This window comes from Stegodyphus dumicola, chromosome 8, assembly GCF_044657685.1.
Source record: "Stegodyphus dumicola isolate Sdum_Otavi_A_Nest chromosome 8, ASM4465768v1".
Lineage (NCBI taxonomy): Eukaryota > Metazoa > Arthropoda > Arachnida > Araneae > Eresidae > Stegodyphus > Stegodyphus dumicola.
Genome location: NC_140775.1, coordinates 21262318 through 21290015, shown reverse-complemented (window position 1 = coordinate 21290015; position 27698 = coordinate 21262318). Strand labels below are relative to the sequence as shown.

Sequence of the window (27698 nt, the reverse complement as noted above, 5' to 3'; positions counted from 1 at the left end):
CTACTGCTTTAACGGAGTGATCATGCTCTTCTATGAACCTTTGCACAAATTTAAAAAGTTAATTAACTAGGAACATCTTTCCTTCCGTCGGCTTCTTCTGAAGACATTTCCTCCACTTCCTTATCTGCATTTCAAAGCATCATTTGTCACTGGCTTATTTATTCGTATCTCAAGACATCGTTCATCATCCAAGACAATTTTCGTTTGGAAAATTTGTTTGTGATCCAAGGCGTTTGTGAAATATAAGGTTCCACTATATTTAAAGGCAGTTTATTGACGCTGTTCGTCACAAAACATTTTTGTTTTCGGCGCGCCAGCGTGTTGCTATTTGCCAAAGTATAAGATATGTTTATCTTTCAAATTTAAACAGCAAACTCAGCTATTTAAAAGTAATGTGGTTGTCGCTGCTAAAAATTAAATCTTCTGTGCACCAATGTATTGCAGATTTGTGGAATAATGCTTCACAAGGAAGACGCACGCATAATTTAGTCCTCAATGAAAGATTCACATCTCTGTACTTGAATCCTTCATTAAATTAGTATTACCAGACAAGAACCCTTACCACATATTTCTACGCAAGAATATGGCAAACTCTGACATCTGCATGAAACATCAGTATCATAAGTTTAAAAAAATTATTCAACGAGTCTCTTTCTATGACCTAGAACTCGTCAAGTATAAGCTCCTCAAGCTGCATGAATTTAATGAACTTTTGCATGCTGTGAATATGTTCAAAAGGATTCCACTCATGAACTTCAAGTATATGGTTTATAAACTGTAACAACCTTTTACCATTGTAACTAACTGTAACAACCTTTTACCATTGTAACCAACTGTAACAACGTACCATTTTAAATACATTCTTATAAATTGTGTTTGTTTTTTGTTAAAATTATTTTCTGTATTTTCAAATCCCGGAGCTCTCAGATTCTTACTCACAGTGTTTTTTGATGTTATTCTCAAACGATCTGAACACGTGAACACTTATTTAATATTATTATAGCACAGTTCATTATAGCATTGTGCTCCGAGTACTTATTGTATTTATCTCATTATGTTTATTCGTTAGTTATTATGTTTATTTGCAAATTTTGTCAAACTAAAACAAATGTCCTCGATGTAACTTGTGAATTTCAAATTGTATTGAAATTGTACTGTAATCTCATTACGTCAAAGTCATTATTTTTAATATGCTGCATGTGGGGTATATGGTGGAATTACACGTTGTGCCACCTAGATTCTTTGGAAAGCTTCAGATACTCATCTCCTCGGCAGAACTCAACCTTTTCTTTGGGGGGGGGGGTATTTAGTACGGAAATGCCTTACCAGTTGACCTACTGTTCATCACTGGTGTCTCCCATACTTGTACCTGTAGCTACACCTATCTGTTATTGATTAAGAAATTGAGAGACTTAAAAGTAATAAACGGAGTTCTGAATAATACTTTTTCTTTCACTTTTTAATCTGATTGAGTTTTAAAAAAATGCAATTAATTCATGATATATCTAATTATAAGTATTAAGTATTATAATGGAAATTACATTAGTAAGACATATTAAATTATTTATACATATTTTGATTTTTCATAATAACTATTTAAGACAGACTAACAGCGCACGCAACTAGTAATTTAAGAGGAGGGAAGGGAAGATTTTCTGCGCACGTTTAAAAATGCAGAAATTTGCACGCACCAAAAAAAAAAAAAAAAAAAAAAAAAGTTCAAAAGGCTGGAACGTATTTCCGAAAAGTTACTAATCATTCACATGGAAAATTAAGTCATGTTTAACTCTTAAAGTCATAAAAAGTATAAAATGGTTAAAAATTGCAATGGTGTACGATGTTCAGTTCAATTGGATTCATTTCCAGCATGTGTGTATTCACTGTAATATTATTTCCAAAAGTTTTTGTAAACCTTTTTAACGAAGGAAATCATTAACATGCAATGAGAAAAGGGAAAAAGAAAGAAACAACTACTCAGCCAGAAGAAATTATTAATTAGTGCTTTGTATAAAACACAGTAGACTGATAATACTACATCGCTATATAATCGCTTTAATAAAGGAGGAGATATAAAATCCAATATCAATGCGATTCATAACAACGTTTTCATTTGCCCAAATTCAACCAAGCATGCGATAAAAGCTTTCCTGCAAGACACTACAAATTCAAGCAGTGCTGCATCCAATGCGCAAGACGACCATGAAGTGTGACCGACAAGCAAAGCTCAGTAGACAAATGAAGCTAAGCGAAACCTCGTAATTCAGACTAGCTAAAAGTCTTGTTATTTGAGAAAAGCCTTCAGAAATTTGCAGTAAAATATTATCCATAACGCTAAATGATATCATCATGGAAGAACGTAAATGTTTCTAGTGCTTTCAAGATGCAATAATATACCTGCAATAATATGCCTGCTTATGCATTTACAGTGGGGGAATTGCCTATTATCATCAGACATGCCATAAAATGTTTATACATTAAGCCCAAAAAGTATTCATAAATTATGAAAGTAAATTAATAAAGGTACACAATTACATAAATAACATAAAAATACATAAGTGAACGTTCAAATACACCCAGAAATCTCACAATTTACATGTACTACATCTTTTACTGACATCAAACAAGTCCGAAATTTATACATATGCATATATATATATATATATGAACATTTCTGAACTTACTGAGAATTAAGATTTTGCATCAAAACATAACAAACAAACAAAATAAAATCTCCAATAATGTATCTATTTGTTAGACAAGTTTATAAAATGTTGGCAGTGTAAAATTGCTCAAACTGGGAAAGCACTTTTCCTGGTTATGATGAAGCTTCTGATAAATAAAAGAAGTCCAGTCTCACACTGTAATAGTCTGAGGGTTAAGAAGCTGGCAATAACGACTATATCGCCAAGGATCAAGGAGGTTAGAATAGAAGGAGGGAGGGTTCGCAGTTTCCTCCACTATCGGGGAATGAAGCTCCACGGAACAAGCGGCGTCCATGTTTGTAACTTCAAAACATTTGCCATACGGTAGTGAAATGTACGTGTTTCTCAGCTGTTAAATGCAGGGATTTTCCAGTAAAAATATCTTAAATTTATAATGAAATGCTTCGCTATTGTTAGTTTTTTGTTTTAAAGTTATAAAGATGATATCCGTTATTTACTAAGTACAGAAAATCATTAAGAAATAGTTCGAAATCTAAATGATGTTTCTGCATAACTTCAAGAATTTGTATAGGTTTTATTATCAACTTGTTGGGTATACTTTCCTATTGTTTCTTTAAGAAGTGATATTTCTGATTTATTCGCAATATTATTACAATTTATTAAAGAATCACTTAGAATAATTTTTACCTGAAATTAATAGCAGATAATTATCTAAAAAAATGGTAACATGTTGCTTTTTTTTCAAATGAATGTTTTAAATAGATTTTTTTTTTCACAACGAACAACCTTATATCAACAAGCAAATAAATATTAATAAAATAAACCAGATTTATGTGAATTCAATGATTTCAGTTTATGCGCGTTTCATATTTATAAATCTCAAAGAAATTACCTTGAATTAAGCTGAATTACAGAAATGTACCTATATAAATTTTTGGATATATCTTTTCACATGTTCAATTGTGTAAATATTTTACTTACGTTTATCGCAATACTGCCCAAAAATTTGTAAGCTTATGCAAAAACATTTTAACAACTGAACAGTTTATCTCGATCAAATGCACAAATTATATTCGTAACAGTTCACAAAACTTAAAAATGAATAATAATTAATGCATAAAGAAAGCGGTGCTTTATTTAACAATTCTACAATTCATAAAAATAGTAACAATTGATTTCTTACTTTTCATGAAAATTATAAAACTATTTACCTAAGCGTTCAAATCATACAGTTTAATTACTAGCACATATCATTGTATGTTAAGGAACGAAGATATCAGCTGTAAGCAAAAACATTAAAATGTATTTAACATGTTTCGATTATTATTAAGTCTTTTTTTTTTTTCACATCTGGAAAGAAAACAACATGACACTGTGATATTTTTTAACATATTTATGAAATTACACACACACACACAAAGAAAATCAATACTTACGAGTGAACAGTAATCCCAGGAATATTTTTTGAAAATCTATTTGTGCATCCATATGCAATATAAACTGACATGCGTCAAAAAGAAAAGGGGAAAAAAATGTTACAATTACAGACTTCCTTGCACAAGTCACAGTGATAACAGTAACATGGCCGCCAAGCTTCACCATTTGAGTTGAACCTTCCCTCCTTCTATTCTAACCTCCTTGCCAAGGATGGGTTATTTATGAAAAGATCTGAATGTTGATGGCATCGAAATGAACGATAGCAAAATACTTGTGTGCCGATATGCAAAAGCATTACAGAATGACTTTCGATAATCTGGGAAATATAGGCTAATGATAAGAATAATGGGGCATTTTTAGGCTAAGCGTACAATAAGCGAATCATTTTTGCCTTTTATTACACTGGTCAAGCAAAGGGGGCGAGATATCCTGGTGCTTTGGAAATTAATTTTATTCTTGAATATACTTTGGATCATGAATTCAAACATGGAATCGATTTACATTTTACAAAATCAGCAGCGACTAAGTTTAGATTTGGAAGTACGGCATAAGTGTCTTAAGGAAAAAGTCGATAAGTCAAAATGGACGCCGCGCAAATAAGAAAAACGTTAGTGACTCTGACTGCCGTACCGAAGGGCCCCTTTTGAATCCCGGATAAATCATGGATGTAAATTGTCTGCCCCTTCATAGGAAGCAACCATGGTCCACCTATTAGGTGCCTCCATAAATAAAGCAATTACCGCTTCCGATCTTAGTGGTGGCCAACGCCTACAATGGCAAGTGCCCGCCAATGGAGAGGGGAGGGGAGGTTAAATTCTGAACTTTTTTTCCAAAGGATGATCTTAAATGTCAGAGTTCATCAGCCAACCTTGATAAAAATAATCAAACATGATATTTAGTTAAACACTTTATCAAAGTATACCAAAGACACATAAATATGACTTGATAATTGCTTGAATTTTTTTAATCTGGAACAAAAATTTGAATTTATTTAAAAATTGAATTAATAAAGTCTTAATTATATTTAATTTCATATATAACTGAAATTGAATCATAATGCAGATGCAATATTAAAAATGCAAAAGAAATGTTAAATGTGTATTCTACACGTGGTTGCTGTTTATAAATTTTGGGCCTTGCTCAGTATGCTTAGGTTCATGACAGTAGTAAAAAAAAACTTTATATATAGCTATCTTCTTTAAAATTACAATTTTATTGCTTTTCAGAACAACTATATAATTATTTCAATATTAATGCCTAGGCATTACTGAAGTAAAATATTTATAAAGGGGAAGAAAATATCTTCCATGATTCTCTTTAAATTACTGATTAAGGCTGTTAAATTTTACAAAATTACATTAGGCCATTTGCTAAAAAAAAGCTTAAATAGGAGCTTATTTTTTATTCTTATAATTATTCAATTAAGATACATATAAGTCAATACATAAAACGCTGTTGATGTATAGTGCTTCATTTCACAAAAGAATACAACAGTGTAAATTATTTGGCCAAAACTTTAAAATGCCTGCCTAATATGGTGCAGGTCTTTCTCTCAAAGTCCAAAAGACAAAGGCATGAATTAAATGAATCACATAGACTAAACAAGGCACAGATTTGATGAGATGTAGATAGGCATACACTGAATTTAACACCACATTTGCAGCAACTTATCTTTCAATTTCTAAAAACCATGTAGTTAGTGAGATGTTGCTTACAGCATTTTCATTCCAATTCAAAATTACAAATGCTTGATAGGATTCCCATCTAACATGTTTTTGGAACCTCTTCTTCACAATGTGACATGATTATCTTGCTGAAAGGTATCATTTTTCCAGGAATACAGTCAATATAAAAGTGTTACTTGATTAAACATGATACTAAGTTTGAACAGGCAGATTTTATTTGAAAGAGATAATGGTTTTAGGAGTTTTCCAATGTAATACAGCTACACTTATGCCAACCTGCCATGACCAGTCACACAGGTGAGATAATAAACCGTTAAACTTGGATACGCAGAGCCCACAAGTTTGCCCACCACCATCATGCATCAATTCATAGTAATCTTATGAAATTCATAGTAATCTTCTTGTCACCTAAAGATCTAATGTTGATATGTACCCATTGCAAGAATTAAAACAATGAATAAACCTAACGATGCAAGAACTTACACACAAGAATGTGATGAACTGCATGTTCTGATACACTGAACTTGTCACCACAACTAAAGTATGATACAGCAAAGAAAATGAGATAGTTTGCACTGCGCTTTAGTGCCAGTCAGTGAAGCTAACATCCACACTGTTATTAGTTCTCAGTATTACTGCTTTTGTTTTTATCATGATCAATACCGCGAACAAAAATAGTACAGTGGTACTTCAGTATACATCTTTTTGAAATATTCTCTGATGAAACCACATTTCATTAAAATGGCAAGTAAAAATGCATAATTAGAGATCTTGAGACATGAAAAAACTGCATACTGGAATATTAACATGATTCTGGGAAAGTAATATATTCTGTACTATAACCAACAGCAATGTTTAGATCTTTCTTCTTTGTACAGTCCACCATTATTTGGTTAATTCTGACATGATGTATAAGAGTTTTTTTGTCCCAGTTGGAAGAAAAAATACTTGATTTCATCTTGCCACAAGATGGTGCCCTGCCACTGGCATAGAAATATGCATGATTATCTCCAGCAACATCTTTCAAAACACCAGAATACTATGCTAATTCTTCAAAGGATGTACACTAACGTTCTCTTCGTCTTTAAATTATTTGATCTAATTCCTTGAAATATTTCTTTTGGGGAATGTTAATGGCAAGGACAGGACTTGAGCAGATACAGCAGCATAGAAGTGGCACGGTTGACCCAGTTGCTCACACAGGGTTATACTGACACAAGATGGTAAGATTTAGATTATCATGTGAATGCTTGTTAAGTCAAGTCACTCATTTTCAAAATATGTGACAGTCCACAAAAATTTGGATGTTAACCTGTTATATTATTACTGTTATTTGTGAGAGAAATTTACCAGGCAATCATAAGTATGATTTTTTTCTGAACCATTTATTTTGAATTAACCTGTATTGGTCATAAAATTAATATGTTTTGTGCATTGGATTTAGGCACACAGTTTGCTTGTATGTGATCTCTTAAAGATGCTTTTAATTTTTAGTGGGTCAGTGCATAAAATATGTCAATGCTAATGATTGCATGCAGACTGTACTAAGATAAACACACTATAGATGAAATAAAACTGACGTGATCGCATTTGTCACAATTATAGCAAAGATGAAGAGAACTGAAGTAGTTATCCCAGCTTAAATATGAGAAAGGCACAAAACTAAACTGTAATGAATATTAATGGGAAACTTAAAAAAATACATTTACAAAGCACAATTTTGATATTTGCCTCAGATGTTAAAAATCTGTCAACCTAGTTCTAGTAATCATCAAATATCAATCACTAGTGTTACGCATATTTCAAAACTAATATTCTAACTATTATTTTCTGCTTTATTTCAAACCATTTTATTCTACTCATATCATTAATGACATCCTTCAATACCTAGACTGTGATATCTACATCTCAGGGATATGCTATGTTATACACTAATTTCTCAAGCAGAACATGAAGAAAATTTAATTTAATAACTAACAACTAAAACTACGACTCTACCATCTTAAAAGAATATCTCAAAAGCAGACTACAAGATCATTAATATCCCACTCCCACAGAACTCTCTACAATCTCTGCACCAAGAATACATAAAGCATGAATGAATTACTTTATTGCTGTCTTCCCACATTTGTTCTTATGGTATTGTATTGGTATATCTTTCTTCATTGTGAATATTCATCATGTTATTCTGTCATCTGATTAAATAATGCTAACATGGAATTAATATAGCCAAAAGAATGTTACACAGTAGTTACTTAAATAACATTTAATTTATAGCCTTCTCTCATCCCTCCCCCAAAAAACTAAGCTGGCTTATTGAGGAAAAATCAAGGTTGCAGAAAATGAAAATGTTAGGAATGTATTGTGATGCTATGCTTATCCATTATTGGTGCTATATTATAATATTTAGTGACATTTTCTGTTGATTAAAAATGATCAACAGAAAGTACATATATACCAATTTAAGTTATGAAAAAACTTTTTCTTGCTAAGCAAGAAAAATAATTTTTTTTTTTAACTATGGATTCATGTCAGAGATTAAATATGCAAAAACCATGCTTTGATTTAGTCCTTCAATTGAAGACTTAATATTGTTTACCTGTCAAATGAGTTGTTTCCAGACTTTTATTTCAAGCTTTGAAAATTAATTTACAAATTAAATTTGCTTTCTGTAATGGTTTCTGTATTATCAGACATTTGAGGGTTTATTATGTTGTATGCTAATGTAGTAATCATTATGCAGTTATATTTAACATGTTTAAAGTGGTAGATTTGTGAGCTTGCTTCAATAGTTTAAATTATGCAGATTAAAAGAAGTAGCCTCTCTCATCATGCAGTTAATATGAATAACATTGAATTATTAATGCAACAGTTATAATATGTTGATGACTACATATTGGGAAATTGATGACTGCTTACTATAAAATATTTATAGTGCAAGTTAAGTTGTTCTGCTGGAGGATCAACTGCAGTTTTTCCTTAAACAGCTTAATAGATAAAGATATAACTTCTGACAATGTAAATAAACAAATTACAGGTTACAGCAAAGCATGTGAAATATCAATCAAGTTCACCTATTCTATCACAAAAATTGAACCTAAAACAAAATTATCAGCATTTTACAATTTTAACCATTTGGCTATTATTGCATGAATTGGAATCACATAATTTAGGAGATAATGGAAAAGATTCAGGAATTAGGAACATGAGATAAAATGTATGGAAAAAAACTCTTCATCAGATTTGTATGTCTGGCCAGAAAAAGGATTTTAACTCCAAATGGAATATTCCATGATGATACTTTTTATATACAGAAGCATTGTCAAAAACATTTCATTTTATTGTTCATGTAATCAGCAAGTTGATAATAAAATAAATAAATAAATAAAAATTTAAGAAATACTGAAATTAACTGCAACATAAACTAGCATAATTCGACTTCACAACTTCCATATACAACCAAGCCAACAAAATGGGCAAATGAGTTATTTGCCTCAGATAAAGTATGACACAAAGCAAAAAATTAAAATACACAGCAGTCTCTTTTGCACTTTTGATTATCTGCCAAAACTTGCAATATAAAATTCACATTAGAAATTATTACTACTTTGATGGTTTGTAATAGTAGTCATATTAACATTATTATTACTATCATTACTATGTGTTATGTAAGATATATTTTCTTCACTGCCACGATGTGAAACAAATTAACCAGGACACTAGCTATATTTTTCCTAAAACAAATTGTTGAACTTAACACAATACAAATTATCACAATATAGCCTTTTCAGCTATACACTCAGTGCATTACGTTTCAGAATACACATGGCTTTATTTTCTAATGAAATAATTTTAGTGTAATAGGATAAAAAACACAAAATCGTACTTTACAGTTATTGAAACACCAGTCATAATTGAATGCTAAAGGATTAAATGCCATAAACTGTTTATTTTACCTCACTGGTAACTATACAATGGATTTTTTTGCTATTAAATTCCAAGACTAAGATATCAACTAAGCTGGAAAACTAACCTTTCAAAATGAAAAAATAGTGGTGCAACAAAAGATCATGCCACAAGAAGGAAAGTTTTTTCAGTGAATGTTACTGCATTCCTCTCCTAACAGCTATTTTGATTATCTACTTCTAGAGTCAAAAGCTTACATTGGTAGAATTCTATCAATTGCAATTCAAAATTAATCAATGTACAATTACTGTTTGGAATTTATTTATGAGTTTCTGAACTTGTCTGCACTTTTGGATTTAAGAAAACAGCCATTCTTTTCATGAGGCAGCATATATCATTAAGGTTACCTTAGTCTCTATTTAGATTAGCAGCATATTTATGTCTGGTGCCAAGTGGCACCATGTTAACCACTATAATGTATTAATAAAATTATATATTATTTTCAGTAATATATTAATAAAATTATGGATTAAATTAAGTGTGCAACAACTGTATCCATTTCTACTGTGTCTACTTTGTAATAAAATACTTTTATTTTTTCTTTGCTAAGCAGGTTTATTTTAAAAAGTCATTTTGGTAGTTCCATATTATCTGACATTTTCACTCATCCATTCACCTTTCAGACTTGTGTATACTGGAAAACTGAAACTGTACATTGAATAAACATGAAAGAAATAAAAAAAGTATTTATAATTTCAAATTTTGTTAAAATCCATCAGCACAATACAGCATTAATGAGTGAATGAATCAAAAATATGTTTTTTTAAATTTATTAGCTGCCATGTGAATTTTTTGTTTATCATCACAAACATTTATATGATGCATTTTATTTATAACTTATATTTTTATGGCTGGCATACAATGATTTTTTTTTTTTTTTTTAATATTTATAACAATTCTCTATAACACAAGTACTTTACAGCTGATGTTTCCTAAACTTATGTTTCCAACTCTGCAGTAGTATACAATGTTATCATGTTTTCAAATCTGACTGAAATATTACAGAAAGAAATTTGCATAATTTCCAAATAATTATATTATATACAGTAAGACCCCACTTAACGCGGGGGATACGTTTCATCAAAGTAGAGCGTAATGCGAAACAGCGCTAAACGAAGCTATCTTTACATGTAAATATTGGGGTTAGGGGAAGATGGCTAGGAAATTGGTTAGGTATTAAATTTAAAAAGTATGTTTTTTTAATAAAAATAAAACCAAACATTTATTTCTTAAAGCCCAAATTAATACCACATTATTATTTCTTGCAAAAATTAAAACAAAATATAAATAACAAAACGAATATTCTTAAAAAAAAAACAAATAAAATTCTCAGTCAGTCATATTTAGTTAGCCTTCCACATTTTCAGTGTTCTGCCTTTTTGTTACAAAAGCATCTAATGTTGTTTGCCTTTTTCTTTTGCATTGTTCTCTTAAAAGTTCTTCATAAACGGATAGAGCATCTCTAACACCATGCCTTAGTTTTGAGCTCCTGTCAAAATTCGGATCATTTTCAATGAATTGATCCATTATTTCAGTTATGGTAGACAAACTCCTTTTTACAAACGCCATCGAAAGTTCTTTTTGCTCTTCTTCTGAATCACTGCTGTCAACATTTTTGTTTTCTTCTTGTTCAGTTAATTCCTTGAGCTCATCATTAGAAAGACTAGCCGCTGCTTCTTGAATTGAATGTTTCCAATAATAAAAATATGTCTGTACAATACCGCACCAAACAAGAAATACAAGTACACTCTTTCGGATATGTATTTGAAACCTATCGCTGCATAATATTTCGGGGAATCCCCGTATGCTGCGAGCGATTTCGTGGAATCCCCGGGTTGAAATAAAAGAGCGCTAAACCGAAACAGCGTTAAGCGGGGTCTTACTGTACCTGAAACATTATTTATTTATTTTGTGTTAATTTAATAAAGAATTTTCACTTTGTGCACTTTTTACGTTTGGCTTTTATAAATTTAGAAACAAGTACTTTCTGATTATCTACACCCCAGTTTCAACAATCGGTAGAATAATCACAAAATATACACATGATGCATATTTGAGTACACACATGAGAACAGCCAACTCATGCATGCACATACCATACACATATTGGGTACACACAGATTTACATGCTTTATATTTAGCCATCATTTCACAAAACAGCATCCATTAACTGTAAGAATTGAAATGCGAGTATTTGAGAATTTTCTTTTTCATAAAATTTCTTGTTTCTTATAGCATGCTTGTTTTGGTTATAAAGCATAAAGATAGACAATCATTTTCCATCAATTCACTAAGCCTCCAAAAGTCACTGGCAACTTTTCATGCAGAGAATCAGAAAACATCAACTGTCAAAATTACATCTGTTTACATAATATATGTGCGTATGACCAAGTATGGCAGAATTTGTCATACTTTTTGGTAAACCAGAAGTCAGTCGTAATTCTACAGAAAAGCATTTAATGTAGTTTTTCTACAATGCCTATGGTACCTAAGCATTGATATCATTGTGAATAAGCAGTAACAACAAACATCAGTTCAATAAATTTTCTCTCCGAGATCTTCAATTGCTTTTTTTCTTACATTCTTCTTCCCCCCCCTTCACCACTTTCCCAAAGAAACAAAGAGAAAAAAATAAACATAAACATGGCATTGTCTAACACAACCTAGACTTGTTTTTTAATATAATTCATGTGGCATTAACTGTATGAGGAGCAGGGCTTAATTTCTAAAATTAGAAATGCCGGAGCCCTATGGAAGACTGTTAGCAAAGAGGAACAAAAGTAAACAAATAAATAAAATGACTATTAAACTCATTAATAATTTTAAAAATAAATAGTTAATTATTATTAAATTAATGAATGTTTATAAACTGTTATTTAATCAATAATTATTATATTATATATTATCAATTAAATTATAATTAATTATTATAATTAAAGATTAAAGTAATTAAATAATTAAAATTAAATTAAACATAAAGAGATAAATTAAAATTTAATAAGCAATATTTTAATAAAATTTTATTGATAGAAATAAAATTTTCGAGATAAAATTTTTACTGGAATTGTTATTCAATTACATAAAAGAAGTGCCGCAGCCTTCTTATTTAGGGCTTTGGTGCGCTCTGGCTAGAATTATGGTTTATTACAAAAACTAAGAAGCACCGGAGCTGGGATCCAGCGCAATTTAAGCTCCAATCGTAGGGAGGGGGAAGTTCTTTTATCATCAAAAAAATTAAATATACTTAAAAATGTAGCTGATGAAAATTCAGATAATGCTAAAAACAGGGTGAAACACAATGAGGGTATGAGTGGGTGGAAACAAAAAATTAGGGAAATCTTGGTGAGAGAGTTTTCTTTGACCGCAGCTCTTTGCTGATATAATTATAGCCATCAAGCAGATGTGTGTCAGGGGTAAAACAAGTTATGAATCTGACTCCTAAGGATGAATGTAAAGTTGCTGGTTACGCTTTTTGCTCCCTGCATTTGGTTACATTAGTGGATACTGTGGAAAGATGATGTATAGGATGTCCTTGAACAGTTTATCTCAGTATTTCACTCTTATTGTACTCACTGTCACTTAACGCACATTTAAGAAGTCAAATTTTCTTTCTTGTGAGGATAACTAACTGTAACCATCGACAACAATAATACACTAGATACGATGGCATGGTGAGAAATTTACACGTTCCTAAACAAACTCTCCCAAATTTATTGCCCTTCTTAAAGGGAAAGTTTTCCGCATGTGAATGAAGGGACTTTATTTGAACGTCTCATGTTCGCATTAGTGTGTATTTCTAGGGCAATAGAGTATTGCAAGATCTGCTTATTGTTAAACTAAAATGTTAGAAATTCTAAAATTTTTTTTTCCTTGAAATTGTGGCTCAGTTTTATAAAAAGAAGTACCGGAGCTCATCTTATGTAGGGTCAGGTGCACTCCGGCTAGGATTGTAATTTATCTTTAAAATTGAGAAGTGCAGGTGCAATTTAAGCACTGATGAGAAGACACAAATATTTCATCTGTTCATCATCAGAGTTGTTTGTTAATTACAGATATATAATAATATAGATCCCAATACCTGTAGCATACATATGCTGAAACTGAAACTATTAAAAGACTCAAGATTTAGCAAAGTAGCACAATTAAAAAAACACAGTTCAATTGGGCAACACCAAAATTTTTATGTAAGTGCATTTTTGTAGTGCCAAATTTATGAAGATTCACACAAGGAATGGTCATAAAGATTTCCCTACTTTTAAATGTAGATTTTTGAAGGCCAAAAAAGATTTTTGGCCATTTGAATGACTTACACAAGTCATAATGAATTTCTTTGTCAGATAATTTCAAAGTTTGGGCTCATATTTATTTAGGTTATTTAAATGCTCTATCCATATGTTTTATCTGTTGATAATGTAACTAAATAAAGAATAATATGTGATTATCTAATTATATAAAGAGCAATCTATTCTTTCAATATTTTGTTAGAGTAATTGCTGCAGGTTTGGTGGGAACTTCACCAACTTTTACTGTTGACAGGAAAATACATATTTACTGGTTTTACTAATTACTAGGGGGGATGCATGAATAAAAGAATTTTCAACTATTACTGTAATTCATTAATAGAATAAAGTGAATTAATAGAATATCTCATTTGCAGCTCCAGTCTGAATTACGATTTCTCTGAAAAGTAACCAACTTACAGGACACAGCATTAAAAACATGTTAGAAATTAGAGTTCTCCAAATGCAGATATCATATTACATTACTCTTAAAAATGTAAACAATATGCAAAATAAGAAAGAAAGTGTTTATTGTTTCTAATCCTCATGATCTGACAGAATCTCCCAATGCAGTCTACAAATTCATCATAGCCAATCAGTAGAGACAGTGGCATAAACAGTAGAGACAGTGGCATAGATAGAAGGGGCAATGATATGCCACAGGTGGCACATGCTTTAGGGTGGCATTTTTCATGTGAAACATTATTTTATAGATGTTAGTCATGTGGATCATCGAGGCATGTAAAGTATAAGGAATTAAATTGATGAAAAAAAGTAGTTTTTACTCTATATAAAATAATCAAAGAAATTTCCACAAGATTTCACTAACTACTGTGTGTAAGATTTCACTAACTACTGTGTGTAAGATTTCACTAACTACTCACTAACTACTGTTATACCTGTTTTGGTACTTACGTATTAATACAACTGACTTGATACTAATGCAAGATGGTGAATTTTGCTACTATATAAAAAAGTGTTTTCAAACTATCGATATTTATCATAAGTTGCAAACATTATCAACATATCAAAAAGGAAACACACTGTAGTAATTTAAAATGCAAATTTTAATAATTACATAAAAGATAAACATTTACATTTTTCATGAAATCATTCTGAAATTTTTTTTTTATTATTATTTTTATTTTTTTAATTTTATTTTTTAGCTATGTATACAGCAATTTGCTTTCCCTAAAAAACTATGAACGAATTGCATAAACTTGGCATTGCACACAACATTGACAGTGCATCTCGACTATCTACAGAACAATTTGTCCTTTTTTTTTCGATTTTGCAGCAATACTGCATCCTTGCAGAAAATACTACATTCCCATAGAAAATTTAGAGCAGTTTCTTTCATTACTCGAAAATTCCACAAGCAAAAAATTTAAAGTGAAAAATATCAAAATTTGTTTATAAAAACTATTGTAATTTGGAATACAACAAAAGGGACATACATGAAAATGGCAACATTGCCTAGCTGAAGGAATGTTCTGAGCAAGATTGCCAGTATTTGATACATTCTGAAAATCTGGCCACTTCAACTAGAAAGAATATATAAGTACACCTTTTTCATTCTGTCAAAATTTTTGTAATAAAACTATAAATAACAACTAAATGCCGCCCAACCGGTATAGTGGTTACCATCGCTGACTGCTATAACGAAGGGCCCGGGTTCAAATCCCAGAGAAGGAATGGATGTTTGTAAATGTATAGTATCAGTGCGGCATAGCAGCACTTTAAATATGCAGAAAGCCAAAAGTCCTCTCATGTGGTTTGGTAGAAGGGCAGAGGGGTGAGAGACCCTCTGACCTATCTTCTCGGAATGCTCTCCATCAAAATTTGGAGTGGGGGAGACTGAGCTAAATCGCATTGTCACCTGAAAGGTGCTCAAGGCTGTTGCCAATGGCAGGCATATTCTAGCACTCCTTGCCACGAGGAATTTCATGGGTTTGGGCTGACTACGTCATACAAAAGAGCTTAAGCAACAGCATAACTTAAATTATGACCATTATAACTTTAAGGAGGACTTATTCCTCGTTAAGACAGAAGTATCTCAGATTTTTATTTTTGTTATTGAAAACGAAACAGAAACATGCAAGGGATCAAATTAAAACAGGAACATGCTTTTGAATTTCTGCAGTTTATTCTAAAATATAATCTCCAGAACAAAGTTTTCTGAATATTGCAATACTATTGCGAACTTTCCCCCCAAGTGTTATAAGAACTGATGGTTGTGAGATCAGTTTTGGAAATAAAAATCATTTAAGAAATATTAACTATAGATGTTTATTTTGTAAAGAAATTTTTCACACCCTGCATAACAGCAAAATGCAACAATTAAATATACCTCTACAATCTCATTGATGGTTTTGGGGAAGGGGGAAAAAATTAAAATGTTGAAATTAATTTTTTCTTCAGAAATAAAACATTCTCTGTAAATTTATTTCCCTAAATGTAATTTTGTCAATTTTTAGCTATTTTATTTCTATATCAAGAAATGTGGCAAATTCAGGAACAGCTCCATGGAACTAGTAAAAAGCTCTAAGCTACTGGGTAGAGAGCACCTCTCAGAGACTGCGGCTATAGCTCTGGATGCCTTACAGGTGACAGCATGACTGCTCAGCTCCATTCCAATTTTGAAATGGACTTCTCCTACTCCTCTTCCCCTATTACCAGCCACTCAAAAGAACTTTCCATTAAATAGTATTTGAGTGCCCCCATGCTGCAAAGGCCCCAACGACACATTTTTAAACATACATCGCTTATCTGGGACTCAGACCCAGTCAGCAAGAGAAAAGATGCTTACTTGAAATTATAAAACTGGTCTAGAATGAGCATCGAAGATAATGTTCCAAATATATGAAAATCTACATACTATTTTTGAAATTATCAAGGAGAATCTCTAATTTCAAAATGGTAATTAAGGTCTAATCTTATGCACTGGGGGCAATTGAGAATGACCTATGCATTTCAGTCAATGATGGACAACTCTGCAGAGACTGAAAATCATTAATTAAATTAGTTATGTTCATGCAACATTATGTAATGAAAACTGTAAAAAAAAACCTGAAATGGTTCAGATTTTAAGAGTGCCCAAAAGAGCTCTTTTAAAGTTGAAAAATGATAAAATATATAATTGCAATTCTATAAAAATATTTGTGGTTGATCTTTACAATATGGTAACTGGTAATTTGGTGACATTTTGGAGGCGATAAAGGTTACTACCTGGGACTTTGGTAATAATGTGAGCAGTACTCAGTTCCGATTACGCATTATTTTGTGTGAGGGAAATGAGAGATCATGGGATATGTCATGTGATATTAATGGACGAATTACGGTTCTTTAATCGGAAAAGGGGGGAAATCGGGAAAAAATCTGGAAATTTTGTATTTGGTTTATTCTGTGTTGTGTAAAACAGTGTTTGTGAATTTTTGGATCCCATGGCCGTAACTAAAGAAAAGTTTATCGGGCACGTAATCAAGATTCTGAAGAAGATGAGGTAAGTTAGTATTTTTAATTATTTGAGGATATTATTTTTATGCATTGTTCTAAATCTAAGGTGGAAGTAAAGTAATTTGGTATTATTGGGAAAATTGTTATTAGCAATGATTTAGTTTAAAGTAATTAGGATTGTAAGCTAATTTTTATTAATTTAATGTATGTGCTTATTTATATTTTAAGTAGTGTTTTTGAATTTAATTATATTTTAATTATGATAGTTATTTTGTGAATTTTATGTTTGTAGGAATTTGGTATACGTTTTAGTTGAAGTAAACGTGCATGGAAATAATTTAAATATTTGACACTAAGTATTTGTAATGTTTGCGGTATGAATTCGTTGGTGACGTTTATAATATAATAGATAATTTAGAGGTAAAAGTTTTTGGATATTTTATTTATTTTATATGTGGAAATGTTCATATTTGGAAAGGGTAAATACTTTTTCGCGATCAGGTAATTTCATATATGTTCTTTTTACTGGGTTTAAAGATTGAGAAAATTGTCATGTATTTTCGTGAAATTTTTCTAATTTATGAGAAAAAAGCAGTGTACATGGATATAGTGAAGAGTGTGCGCAATGCCATTTTTGTGCAATTCTGGGATGTTTTTTTAAGTAAAAATAAGTTGGCGTGTACATGGTTTATGTGTATGTGTTATTTTGAAAAACGCGTAAGGAGTATGGTATTGTGCACTTTTTCCCAATTTTGCAGTGAATATTTGTCATGATTAAGCAGTTTTGTTAGATAAAATTTCTAGCATAAGTGTAATTCGGCTAGTAGATTGTTGGAAGAAGTGTTCAGTAGATAAAAAGAAAACAAACATGTCTTCGGCGGCGGGGGAAAAAAAAATAGAGGGTTGCTGTAGGAGAGTTGGTCGCCAAATTTTCGCCAAAAAAACGTCAAGTTACCATAATGTAAAGATCAACCATATTTGTTTTTAATTAGATAAACATAAATTCAATGCCTTTTTTAAAAATCAGATAAAAAATTTTAAAAATAACATTCTTAGAACTGCATCTATTGTTTTTCACACAGCTTCATTTATTAATTAATAACAGACAGCTGAAATTTGAAAGATAAGTATCTTACATTTTGCCAAATGGCAACAGACTCGAATGAGAAAAAAAATTTTGCATAGGACAACATTTAACCCTTTGACCACAAATTACAAAAAAATTACTCTGTTTTCTATTCAAGTGAACAAAATATGTCATAAATAAGGTAAATTTAGCATTTGGGATTTTTTTTTTGACAAATAGTTTTCCAGCCAAAGTCTCAAGCTGCAGTTAATGGCGGGATACATATGTCCCACACGTAGCGATTGACTTAATATAAGCACACCTATTATTCTGGAAAACTTTATAATATGAAATAGATTTACATCATATGGTACAGGTTTAAAAAAAAAAAAGCATTCTTTGCATAACCCAACATTACACATTGGGCAACTCAATATTTGTTCATTTCTGTACAACAAGCACAATGGCGTCTTGATTTTTCATCTATTGGAAAATGTTCCCCAGCATTCAGAATATTCCAAGTACTTTTTAACCCAGCAGTAATTTTTAAATTTTTAGTGGGGAGATGTATGTCTCATTAGTAGTCAAAGGGTTAACAGGAATCAATGCAAAATGACTCAAAACTAATGGCCCTTTTGGGCTAAAAATAATTATGCCTTTTTCTATTCTCATCTAGGAAATTTTATCCTCAGAACATTTCCCTCCAATAAATGTTTAAAATAAATAAATAAAAAATAAAAACAATCTAGAAATGTACAGTTAGATCTCTCTGCATTGCAAATCACTTAAAGATCATTTACATATTACTTCTGTTATAATAGCATCTGCATGTTCTGAACATTTTATTAATTATATTAAATTTTTAACTAATAGTTTAATAATTAAAACCTTCAATTAAAAATTCTCCAATAATTACATAAAATTCTAAACAAGTATCACAACAAGATTTTATTTACATTAAACTTAAGTGCAAATTTTACTTGACTTTTATTCAAATGTATTTTTCAAACCAATAATAGACTTAATCTAAATACATTCTCTAAACTCAGTCTAATTACATAGCATTATAAAAAAATGTTTCAGCATGCATCTAAATGCACACTTCAGTAATATTTTTAGATTATTTAATGATATGTACAGCTTACCACTGACAGCTTTTCTAATTTCATTTTATATTTGTTTACATATTTATAAAATTACACCGACATGTAACTAGGGAAAAATAACTGCTTAAAAACAACTTTCAAATAAAATATTTGAATATTTCATCTGTATAAATTGAAATAATACTTGGAGTTTATTGTGATTTTATATATGTAATATAACACTTTTTTAATGCACATTTGTACTCCGCTTCAGCACTGATTCTTTTCCTGAATTAAAAATTTGCTTTATATTTATTCAAAATTATATTATTACTTAATAAATAAATGGTACATTACATACAAATGCCAGTAAAGTACGTTAACGCAATCACGAAATAAGGGTAAACTTCTAACTACCCAGAAGTTTTCTATTCACATACTTTTATTATAATAACCACCTGTTCTCTTAAAGTATAATGTTTTTAATTATTTTACCATATTTACTTCTCTAAAGTTGCAATTCATCACTTCAAATAGAATACTCGTTTTTGTTAAAGCGAAATTTGAGGAAAAATCTTTCTGGAAGAAAGGACCTTTAAATTTCAACATTGAAGGAATGCGAGTTAAAACATCAGCATCGAATTACTAGAGATTCATACATTATTAAACTGCCAAATCTTTTTAAGTTTCGAAAAGTTGTTCATATCTGTTTCAATCTCAGAAAGACAGATCAGTTTTAGTAGTAGAATGAAACTACATTCACTTTATCTCGTTAGGTCTCGCATCAGTAAGATCGGATACCTTAGGGAAGTTTCGCAACACTTGCTCGGTAGTGATGTTTTTTAAAGTGTGTTACACATGAAAGAGGCACATATATCATTATTATACTAATGCTATGCATAATCAACAAGTTTTTTTCAATAACAGATAATTTCTCAAATTAATATCTTACGTTTCTCCTTGTTTCGTACGGGTCTTCGTCTTCTCCGCGACATGCCTCTCACATTCCGTGATGGGGGATGCTGTTATTCAGTAGATAGGAAGGATCAACGCAAGCGCAATCCGGAAAACGCGATATCAAACAGGTGGCGCAGGTTGCATTTTTTGTTGCCAGATTCTTCAACCTTGCATACTTTTTTCCTTTCCCCTTCATGACATCATATATTGTTTATATTTAACACCATCTTCATTATTTTCTTTAAGACACATCATAAATTACAAACAGTGTTTAGAAAAATATTGGAAATGTAATGCATTACACAGAACTTTCCTGCTCAAACTGTTGTAGTAACAGAGGTTTAATGTCTGCTATTTTCTGAATGAAATTTTAATGTCTTGTGTTTATAACGTGTATTATTCCTTATTTTTGGCCTCACATGATCAGGGGCGTAGCTAGAGGGGGGCATCAGTCCCCGGGCGCAGAATCCAAGGGGCGCCAAGCTGATGTTACGACATTTTAGAATTAAATGTTTTCCATCCTTGGCAAGCAGTAGGGGGCGCGAAATCTTCAGTTGTCCCTGGGCGCTGAAAACCCTAGCTACGACTCTGCACATGATGCTATTTTTTAACATTTGATATTTTAATGTAATGTTTTAACTGAGTGAAGAAATGGAAAGAGAAAAGAGAAATGTAGTAAATCTGTGGAGACACATTCCGCTCTTTCAATTTTGATTATCATTGTAACGGAGCATCAAAATCAGAACCTTTTTTTAATGATGGAATTCTTTTCCGCTTACAACTTCATTTTCAATTAACGGGTCACTAAGCTACTGTCTGTTATTCCATCATTTATTTGTATATTTTGGGCTGCACAAGTAGGCCCCTACAGCACTGAATTTCGGAGGGCGAAAATAATAATATTTACGTGAAAGTATATTTTCCTTTGAATGATTAATATGTTTAAAACACGAGCAGCCGATTGTACGGATTTCCTAAGCATCGAAAATGTCGGAGGCTGAGCTGTGTGTATTATTATTAAATTCAATGGAATATTGTATTATTAAATCATGTCGAAAAATAGAACATCAAGCAAATTATGGCAATCTTAAAATTATCTTGCATAAGGCGCACTTTTCATTTGTTTGGGTTATGAATATATTTTCAGAAATCTGGTTTATTCGGTCATTCATTAAGTTACAATTTCAACATTGTCTAATCCTGAACCATGGACTGATGAATAGTGATGGACAACTTCGGTACTTTCTTGTACCCGGTACGAGAGTAACGGGTACAGACAAGTACCCGGTACAAAATATCCGTTACTCAAGTAACCGTTACTTTGAAAGTACCGAAAACCAATTTCAAGTACCCAGTACCCAAGTAACGATTTGGAGTACCGAAGTAACGAAATACCGGAGTAACGGTTTGCTGTACCGGAGTACCCTAGTAACGATTTGGAGTACCGAAGTGCCCTAGTAACGATTTAGAATACCGAAATACGCAGCTAACGATTTTGCTCACTGAAGGAACTCTGCCACATCACCACGTGTTTGATTTTATCTGTACGGTAAAGATTTTGAATATCAGAAAACATGTCAACTACGGAAGTGTCTGAGGAGCAGGAGAGCGCGGCGGGTTGTTTCTGGTGTTGGGTTTGTGTAGATTGTCTTTGATGGCCAGGGTTTAGTTGGGAGGATTGGCGCGGGAAGTGGATGGATGGAAACACTTTCGCTTTCTTGTGTCTTGTGTGCAGGTGCAGCAAAATCGATGGGTGCTCTATCAATTTCGTGAAAGAGGTCGTCCGTAAATGATGTCATGCTTGGAGGGGGAGTTAGTGAAATTGTGACAGTTTGTGACAAGACGGGGAATCATATTTTGATTAAAATAAAAATGTTTAAAATCAGCAGATTGAATTTTGAAGTTATTTTAAAATTACCAAAATTTGAAGGTATTTCCTAAATTGGGGCGAAAGCAACTTTCATGTGATTTTTTTTTTTTTTTACTTACATTCCTTTCTTTCCAAAAAAAAAAGGCATTCAGAGTAGGTTTTGAGAATAGGGTAGCGGCAGAAATTGTAATTTTATTGCTATTGTGTATTAATTTGTTTTTGCTGTAAACTTTTCTCTTATTTCATACAAAATAAGTGCACGAATCATTATTATTGTTATATTTACAGATGTCATTAAAACATACAGTTTAAATTTAAAAATCTGAAATATGATCTATAACGTAGTGCTACGTTTTTGAACTGCAAGTATAAGTTTACGTAATATTACGTGACATGTGACAAAGGGGGGAGGGGGTATGTTGAAGTGTGACACTTTGTGACAAAGGGGGTCCAAAATGTTGCAGAAAAGTGTGACATCATTTATGGACAGCCCCAAATGAGCATAGTTGCGTACTTGAAATACGTCGGAAGATTTTCTTTGTATGATATTGAAGGAAGGGAGAGTACACTATGTTTTTTTCGGCTGTGTTGTGTTGAGTTGATGGAGGGAAACAAAGGAAAACAATCGGAAAATAGAAATTTTGATGCAACTTTATACTATGAGTAAAAATGTCGCAATAAATTTAAAATAGAAAATTAACTATAACTAGCTGTGTAGCAACCCGATAGAATGCAGTTTCCTAAGTAAATATCAGAAATTTAATGATCAATCTGTTTTAACATGATATTTTTTATTTATACGGATAAATAAGTCGTTTAATACCTACAATTCGGTAGTAAAGGGCATAGGGGTGCGTAGGGTCTAGACATTAAAATAATCACAAACCTTTAATCCCACTTATAGATAAGATAATGACCTTCAGTACCACTGCGAAATAAAACTTATTCAAGCTACCAAATTTTAAAAAAGATAAATCTCTTATTCTCTACTCTCCCCTATATATATTAAAAATTCTGGATAAAAAAAGTAAGATAATTTAAACATTAAATATAACATAAATGACCTTGTGTGTTTAATTGTACAATACTGGCATAAAATAAAATTTACACATTTATTCATATACACATGGTTGAAGAGCTTTTCCACAAAAAAGTTTATACTGTTCCTTTATAAATTACATTTAGGTTTATTTTGAGTTAAATTTGTACTTTTGGCACCGTACAATAAACAACAAAATGATTAGAAATATTTTTAAAAACAAAAAATATGATTTTAAAAAATGCATAAACATTTATATTTGATTTAAACATTTTGAATTACCAAAAGCACTAGAAAATGAGGTATGTTTTGAAAAGTGAGATAATGTAATATATTTGGATGTACTACAGTAATAAGTAAATTTCAGCAAAATGGTTAAAAATAGTTTTAAAAACGCACAATATGATTTTAAAAGGCACATTCAATATAACAATTTTGAATTGAAGATTATCAAAAAACACTAGAAAATAAGATAGCAAAGGGTTTAAAACTGTGAGAGCGCAATACCTGGATGCAGTAACTGCTGTAAACACAAAAAATGCAACAGAATGGTAAAAAATATTTTTAAAACTCAAATTACAGCCAAAGCGCATTCGACATAAGACTTTTGAGTGAAAGATTATTAAAAACACTAGGAAATCAGACAGCATGTCTTTAAAACTACGAGGACGTAATATCTGGATGCTGTAACAGCAAAAAGCAACAAAAATATTTGTAAAATCGCATTATATGAATTCAATAAGTACATTCGATATAAAATTTAAACTAAAGATGATTTAAACACTAGAAAATAAGATAGCATGCTTTCAACTATATGAGAACTTAACATATGTGAGTACAGCTAAGTAAATAATAGAACTGTAGAACTTCATATTATATTAATGATCTAAATACAATTTCAAAATAATATTTTTTTAAGAAATTGACATTTGTGTGGGGAAAGGCAACGACCATAGTTGATAACACACATTTATTACTATTTACAAATATAGATTACATTAGGGTTACAATTAATGAAAATGGTATACGAGCGATCGAGCGACGTCTGCTCCGCTCGCCAGCTAATCCTCGTCTTCTCCCGAAGGCGGGAAACACATGCTGACGCAATGCATACGTCACACAGTAGGGGATTAGGGAATATCATGACATAACATTTCCCACATTCGGCCATCATGACCGGACAGGCGACCTCGCCTGAAGCAACATAGTATATCATCAAATTAAAAAAAAATTATTATAGCATAGTAACATTGGTATAATAAAAAAAATAATCTGTAGATACAAAGCTGAGGATACTTACACAAATGGAGCAAAAAAATAGTTTAAACACACCACAGCAGTTAACTAAAAATAAAAAGAACATTAGTATGACAAAATGAATTAAAAAGTTGATATGAGGAAAAAAAATATTAGAAAGTTCTCAGGTGTCATCTGTCCAAACACAGGAGGACCTATAATGCTGACAGTTTAATAAAAATTAAGTGATACGTTCAATATTGTTGGGCCAGGGTTTCATGTATTCAGCACAAGTAGATGTTTTGGATGGTCCGTCGAAAAATGCACACTTTTCCACATCATATGTGTCATTTTGTTTGAGCCTGGTGACTTTATAAGGTCCGAGAAATTTCTGTTTGAGTTTTAGACCAGGGCCAAACTGAGTTCGTTTGATAGCCACAAGGTCATGAAGTTGAAATTTTTGTGCCTGTTTTCGTCGCAAATTATAAGTACGGCGATTTTCGTCTTGCACTTTAGAGATTTGCTGTTTTGCGTCCTTACGGAGATCGTCACTTTGCTGAATGAATGCAGATTCGATCTCCTCGTCGATTAGAGCAGCGATGTTTATGTCGTTTTGCGATTTCATTTTAGTCCCAAAGAGAAGTTCAAAGGGAGTGGAATTGATGCTACGTTGAAAAGTTGAATTAATAATTTGTTGCACGGCGGGAACATGGCGGTACCATTGCTCAGGGTTGGTTATGGAGAGTTTAGAAAGAACAGCAATAATAATGGAGTTCAAACGCTCAACTTGACCGTTCGATCGTGGGAGGCCAGCTGTAATAAGAACATGCTTTATTCTCTGTGTGTCACAATAGTTTGCAAATGCAGTGGATTTGAATGCAGGGCCTCGATCAGAGATAATCCGTGAAGGATTTCCGAAGACTGATCTTTGAGATTCCAGGCGACTGATAACTTCATCTGCGTCTGTAGACTTTGTCGGATAAAGCCACACGAATTTAGTAAACGAGTCTATAACTGCCAAAATATGTTTGTATTTCTTTGATGTGGTGGCAAGGGGACCTAGGTGGTCGATATGGTACGTGTGCAAGGGTGCGTCGTCTTTCTCAATGGGGTGCAGTAGTCCAACTTGTTTGCCGCGCTTTCGATTATTGAGGATGCATGGGATGCAGTTATATACACCGCTCAATTTTTTCTTTCAGATTTGGGATAAAATATTCGTTGTTTAAAAGTTCTTGAGTGCGGATTACGGCGAAGTGGCCTCGTTCGTGAGCTGTTTTAATGACATTTGCCTGCATATTCTCAGGCACCACAAGTAAGTCAATGCCGTTGACGTTTTTGTACAGGAGATTGTTCTTAACGAGAAAGTTATCATACGAAGGCGTTGTTTGAAGGAGTGCTTTAATAGCCGTAATATGATCGTCGGTTTCTTGTGCTTTGCGAAATTGGAGAAGGACACTGTCTTGGATAGTCATGCAACATGGACTGCGACTGAGGGCATCCTCGTGAGCCATCTTTGAGCCGGTACGGTGCTCAATTTCATAGTCAAAATCTTGGAGATATAAAACCCATCGGGCTATTCTCGAATTGAGTTCCTTTTTATTTAAAGTTTGCACAAAAGCGTTGCAGTCAGTGATAATTTTAAAATGTGCACCAAGGACGTAAATACGGAACTTTTTTAAAGCTTCAACAATTGCAAGGACTTCGAGTTCATAACTGGTGTATTTACGCTCATTGTCCGATGTTTTCTTTGACATGTAGTAGACAGGGTGAAAGCTGTTATCGTTCATAGATTTTTGTAGTAGGACTGCCCCCAAGCCATCAATGGATGCGTCGGTATGAATTTTGATAGGACTCTTTTGATTAAAAATACTTAAAACTGGTTGTTGAGAAAGCAAATATTTTAATCTGTGAAATGCGGCTTTCTGATCAGCATGAAATTGAAAGGGGGTGTCCTTACGAAGGAGATCACTAAGGGGTTTTGCAATGCTAGAATATGAGGGGATGAATTTCCTAAAATATCCCGTGAGACCGAGAAAGCGTTGGACGTCTTTCGTACTCTTAGGTTCGGGGTAATTAATTACAGATTTTGTTTTCGAAGGGGAAGGAAAAAGTTTACCACCTTCAACGATATGTCCAAGAAATTCGATTTTTTTGTGAAGAAATTGACATTTACGAAAATTAACTTCTAGACCATATTCACTAGCAACTTTGAGTACTTGGTTCAGACGATGAATGACCTCATTTTCATTTTTGGCGGGAATAACTACATCGTCCCTGTAGGGTAAAACATAACCTTTGACAATTAAATCACGAAAAACATAATTTATAAAGCGCTGGAATACTGAAGGGCAATTTGAAAGACCAAATGGCATTCGAAGAAACTGGAATTGTCCATTGTGAGTTACAAAAGCTGTATATGGTTTACTTTCGTCCGCTACTGGCACATGAAAAAAGCCGTTACGTAGGTCAAGAGTACTAAAAATTTGCGCGTCTTGAAGTTTATCCAAAATGTCATCAATAAGAGGAAGAGGAAAATGATCCTTAGTTAAAAGTCGATTAAGTTTCCTATAATCGATGCAAACACGTGGTGTACCATCTTTTTTACGCACCACGAGAACTTGACTGGCATATGGAGATGAACAAGGTTCAATAATTTTAAGTTTCAACCATTCATTTATTTGTTTGTCAACAATTTCCCGTTCAACAAAAGGAAGGCGTCTTGGAGGGTGAAAAATCGGTTTATCATCGGATAGAGTGATATTAAGTTTAATATCTGTCGTCTTTGTTTTATTTGGGACATAAGAATTCAGCAAACGTTCTGCCGCAGCACGAGTTTCTTTGGAAACATTTGAACCAATATCAAAAGCTGGAACATCGTCATTTATTGCAAAAATGAAAGATTCAGAAGCAGTTTCAAAGCATTGCTCGGGAGGCTTTGAAAAATATATACCGTCTGGT

The 27698-nt window shown here is 32.2% G+C and overlaps 1 protein-coding gene across 1 annotated transcript in view; it reads right to left on the bottom strand.

The window, feature by feature from the left end:
- The window catches only part of LOC118192823 (ras-responsive element-binding protein 1-like), a 127516-nt gene extending 106805 nt beyond the window's left edge, over nt 1–20711 (bottom strand). Inside the window, exon 1 of the mRNA XM_035363849.2 lies at nt 20591–20711. Within this exon, the coding sequence (XP_035219740.1) occupies nt 20591–20633 (43 nt within the window). The 5' untranslated portion in view covers nt 20634–20711. The remainder of the gene's footprint in view (nt 1–20590) is intronic.
- Nucleotides 20712–27698: the final 6987 nt, after the last annotated feature.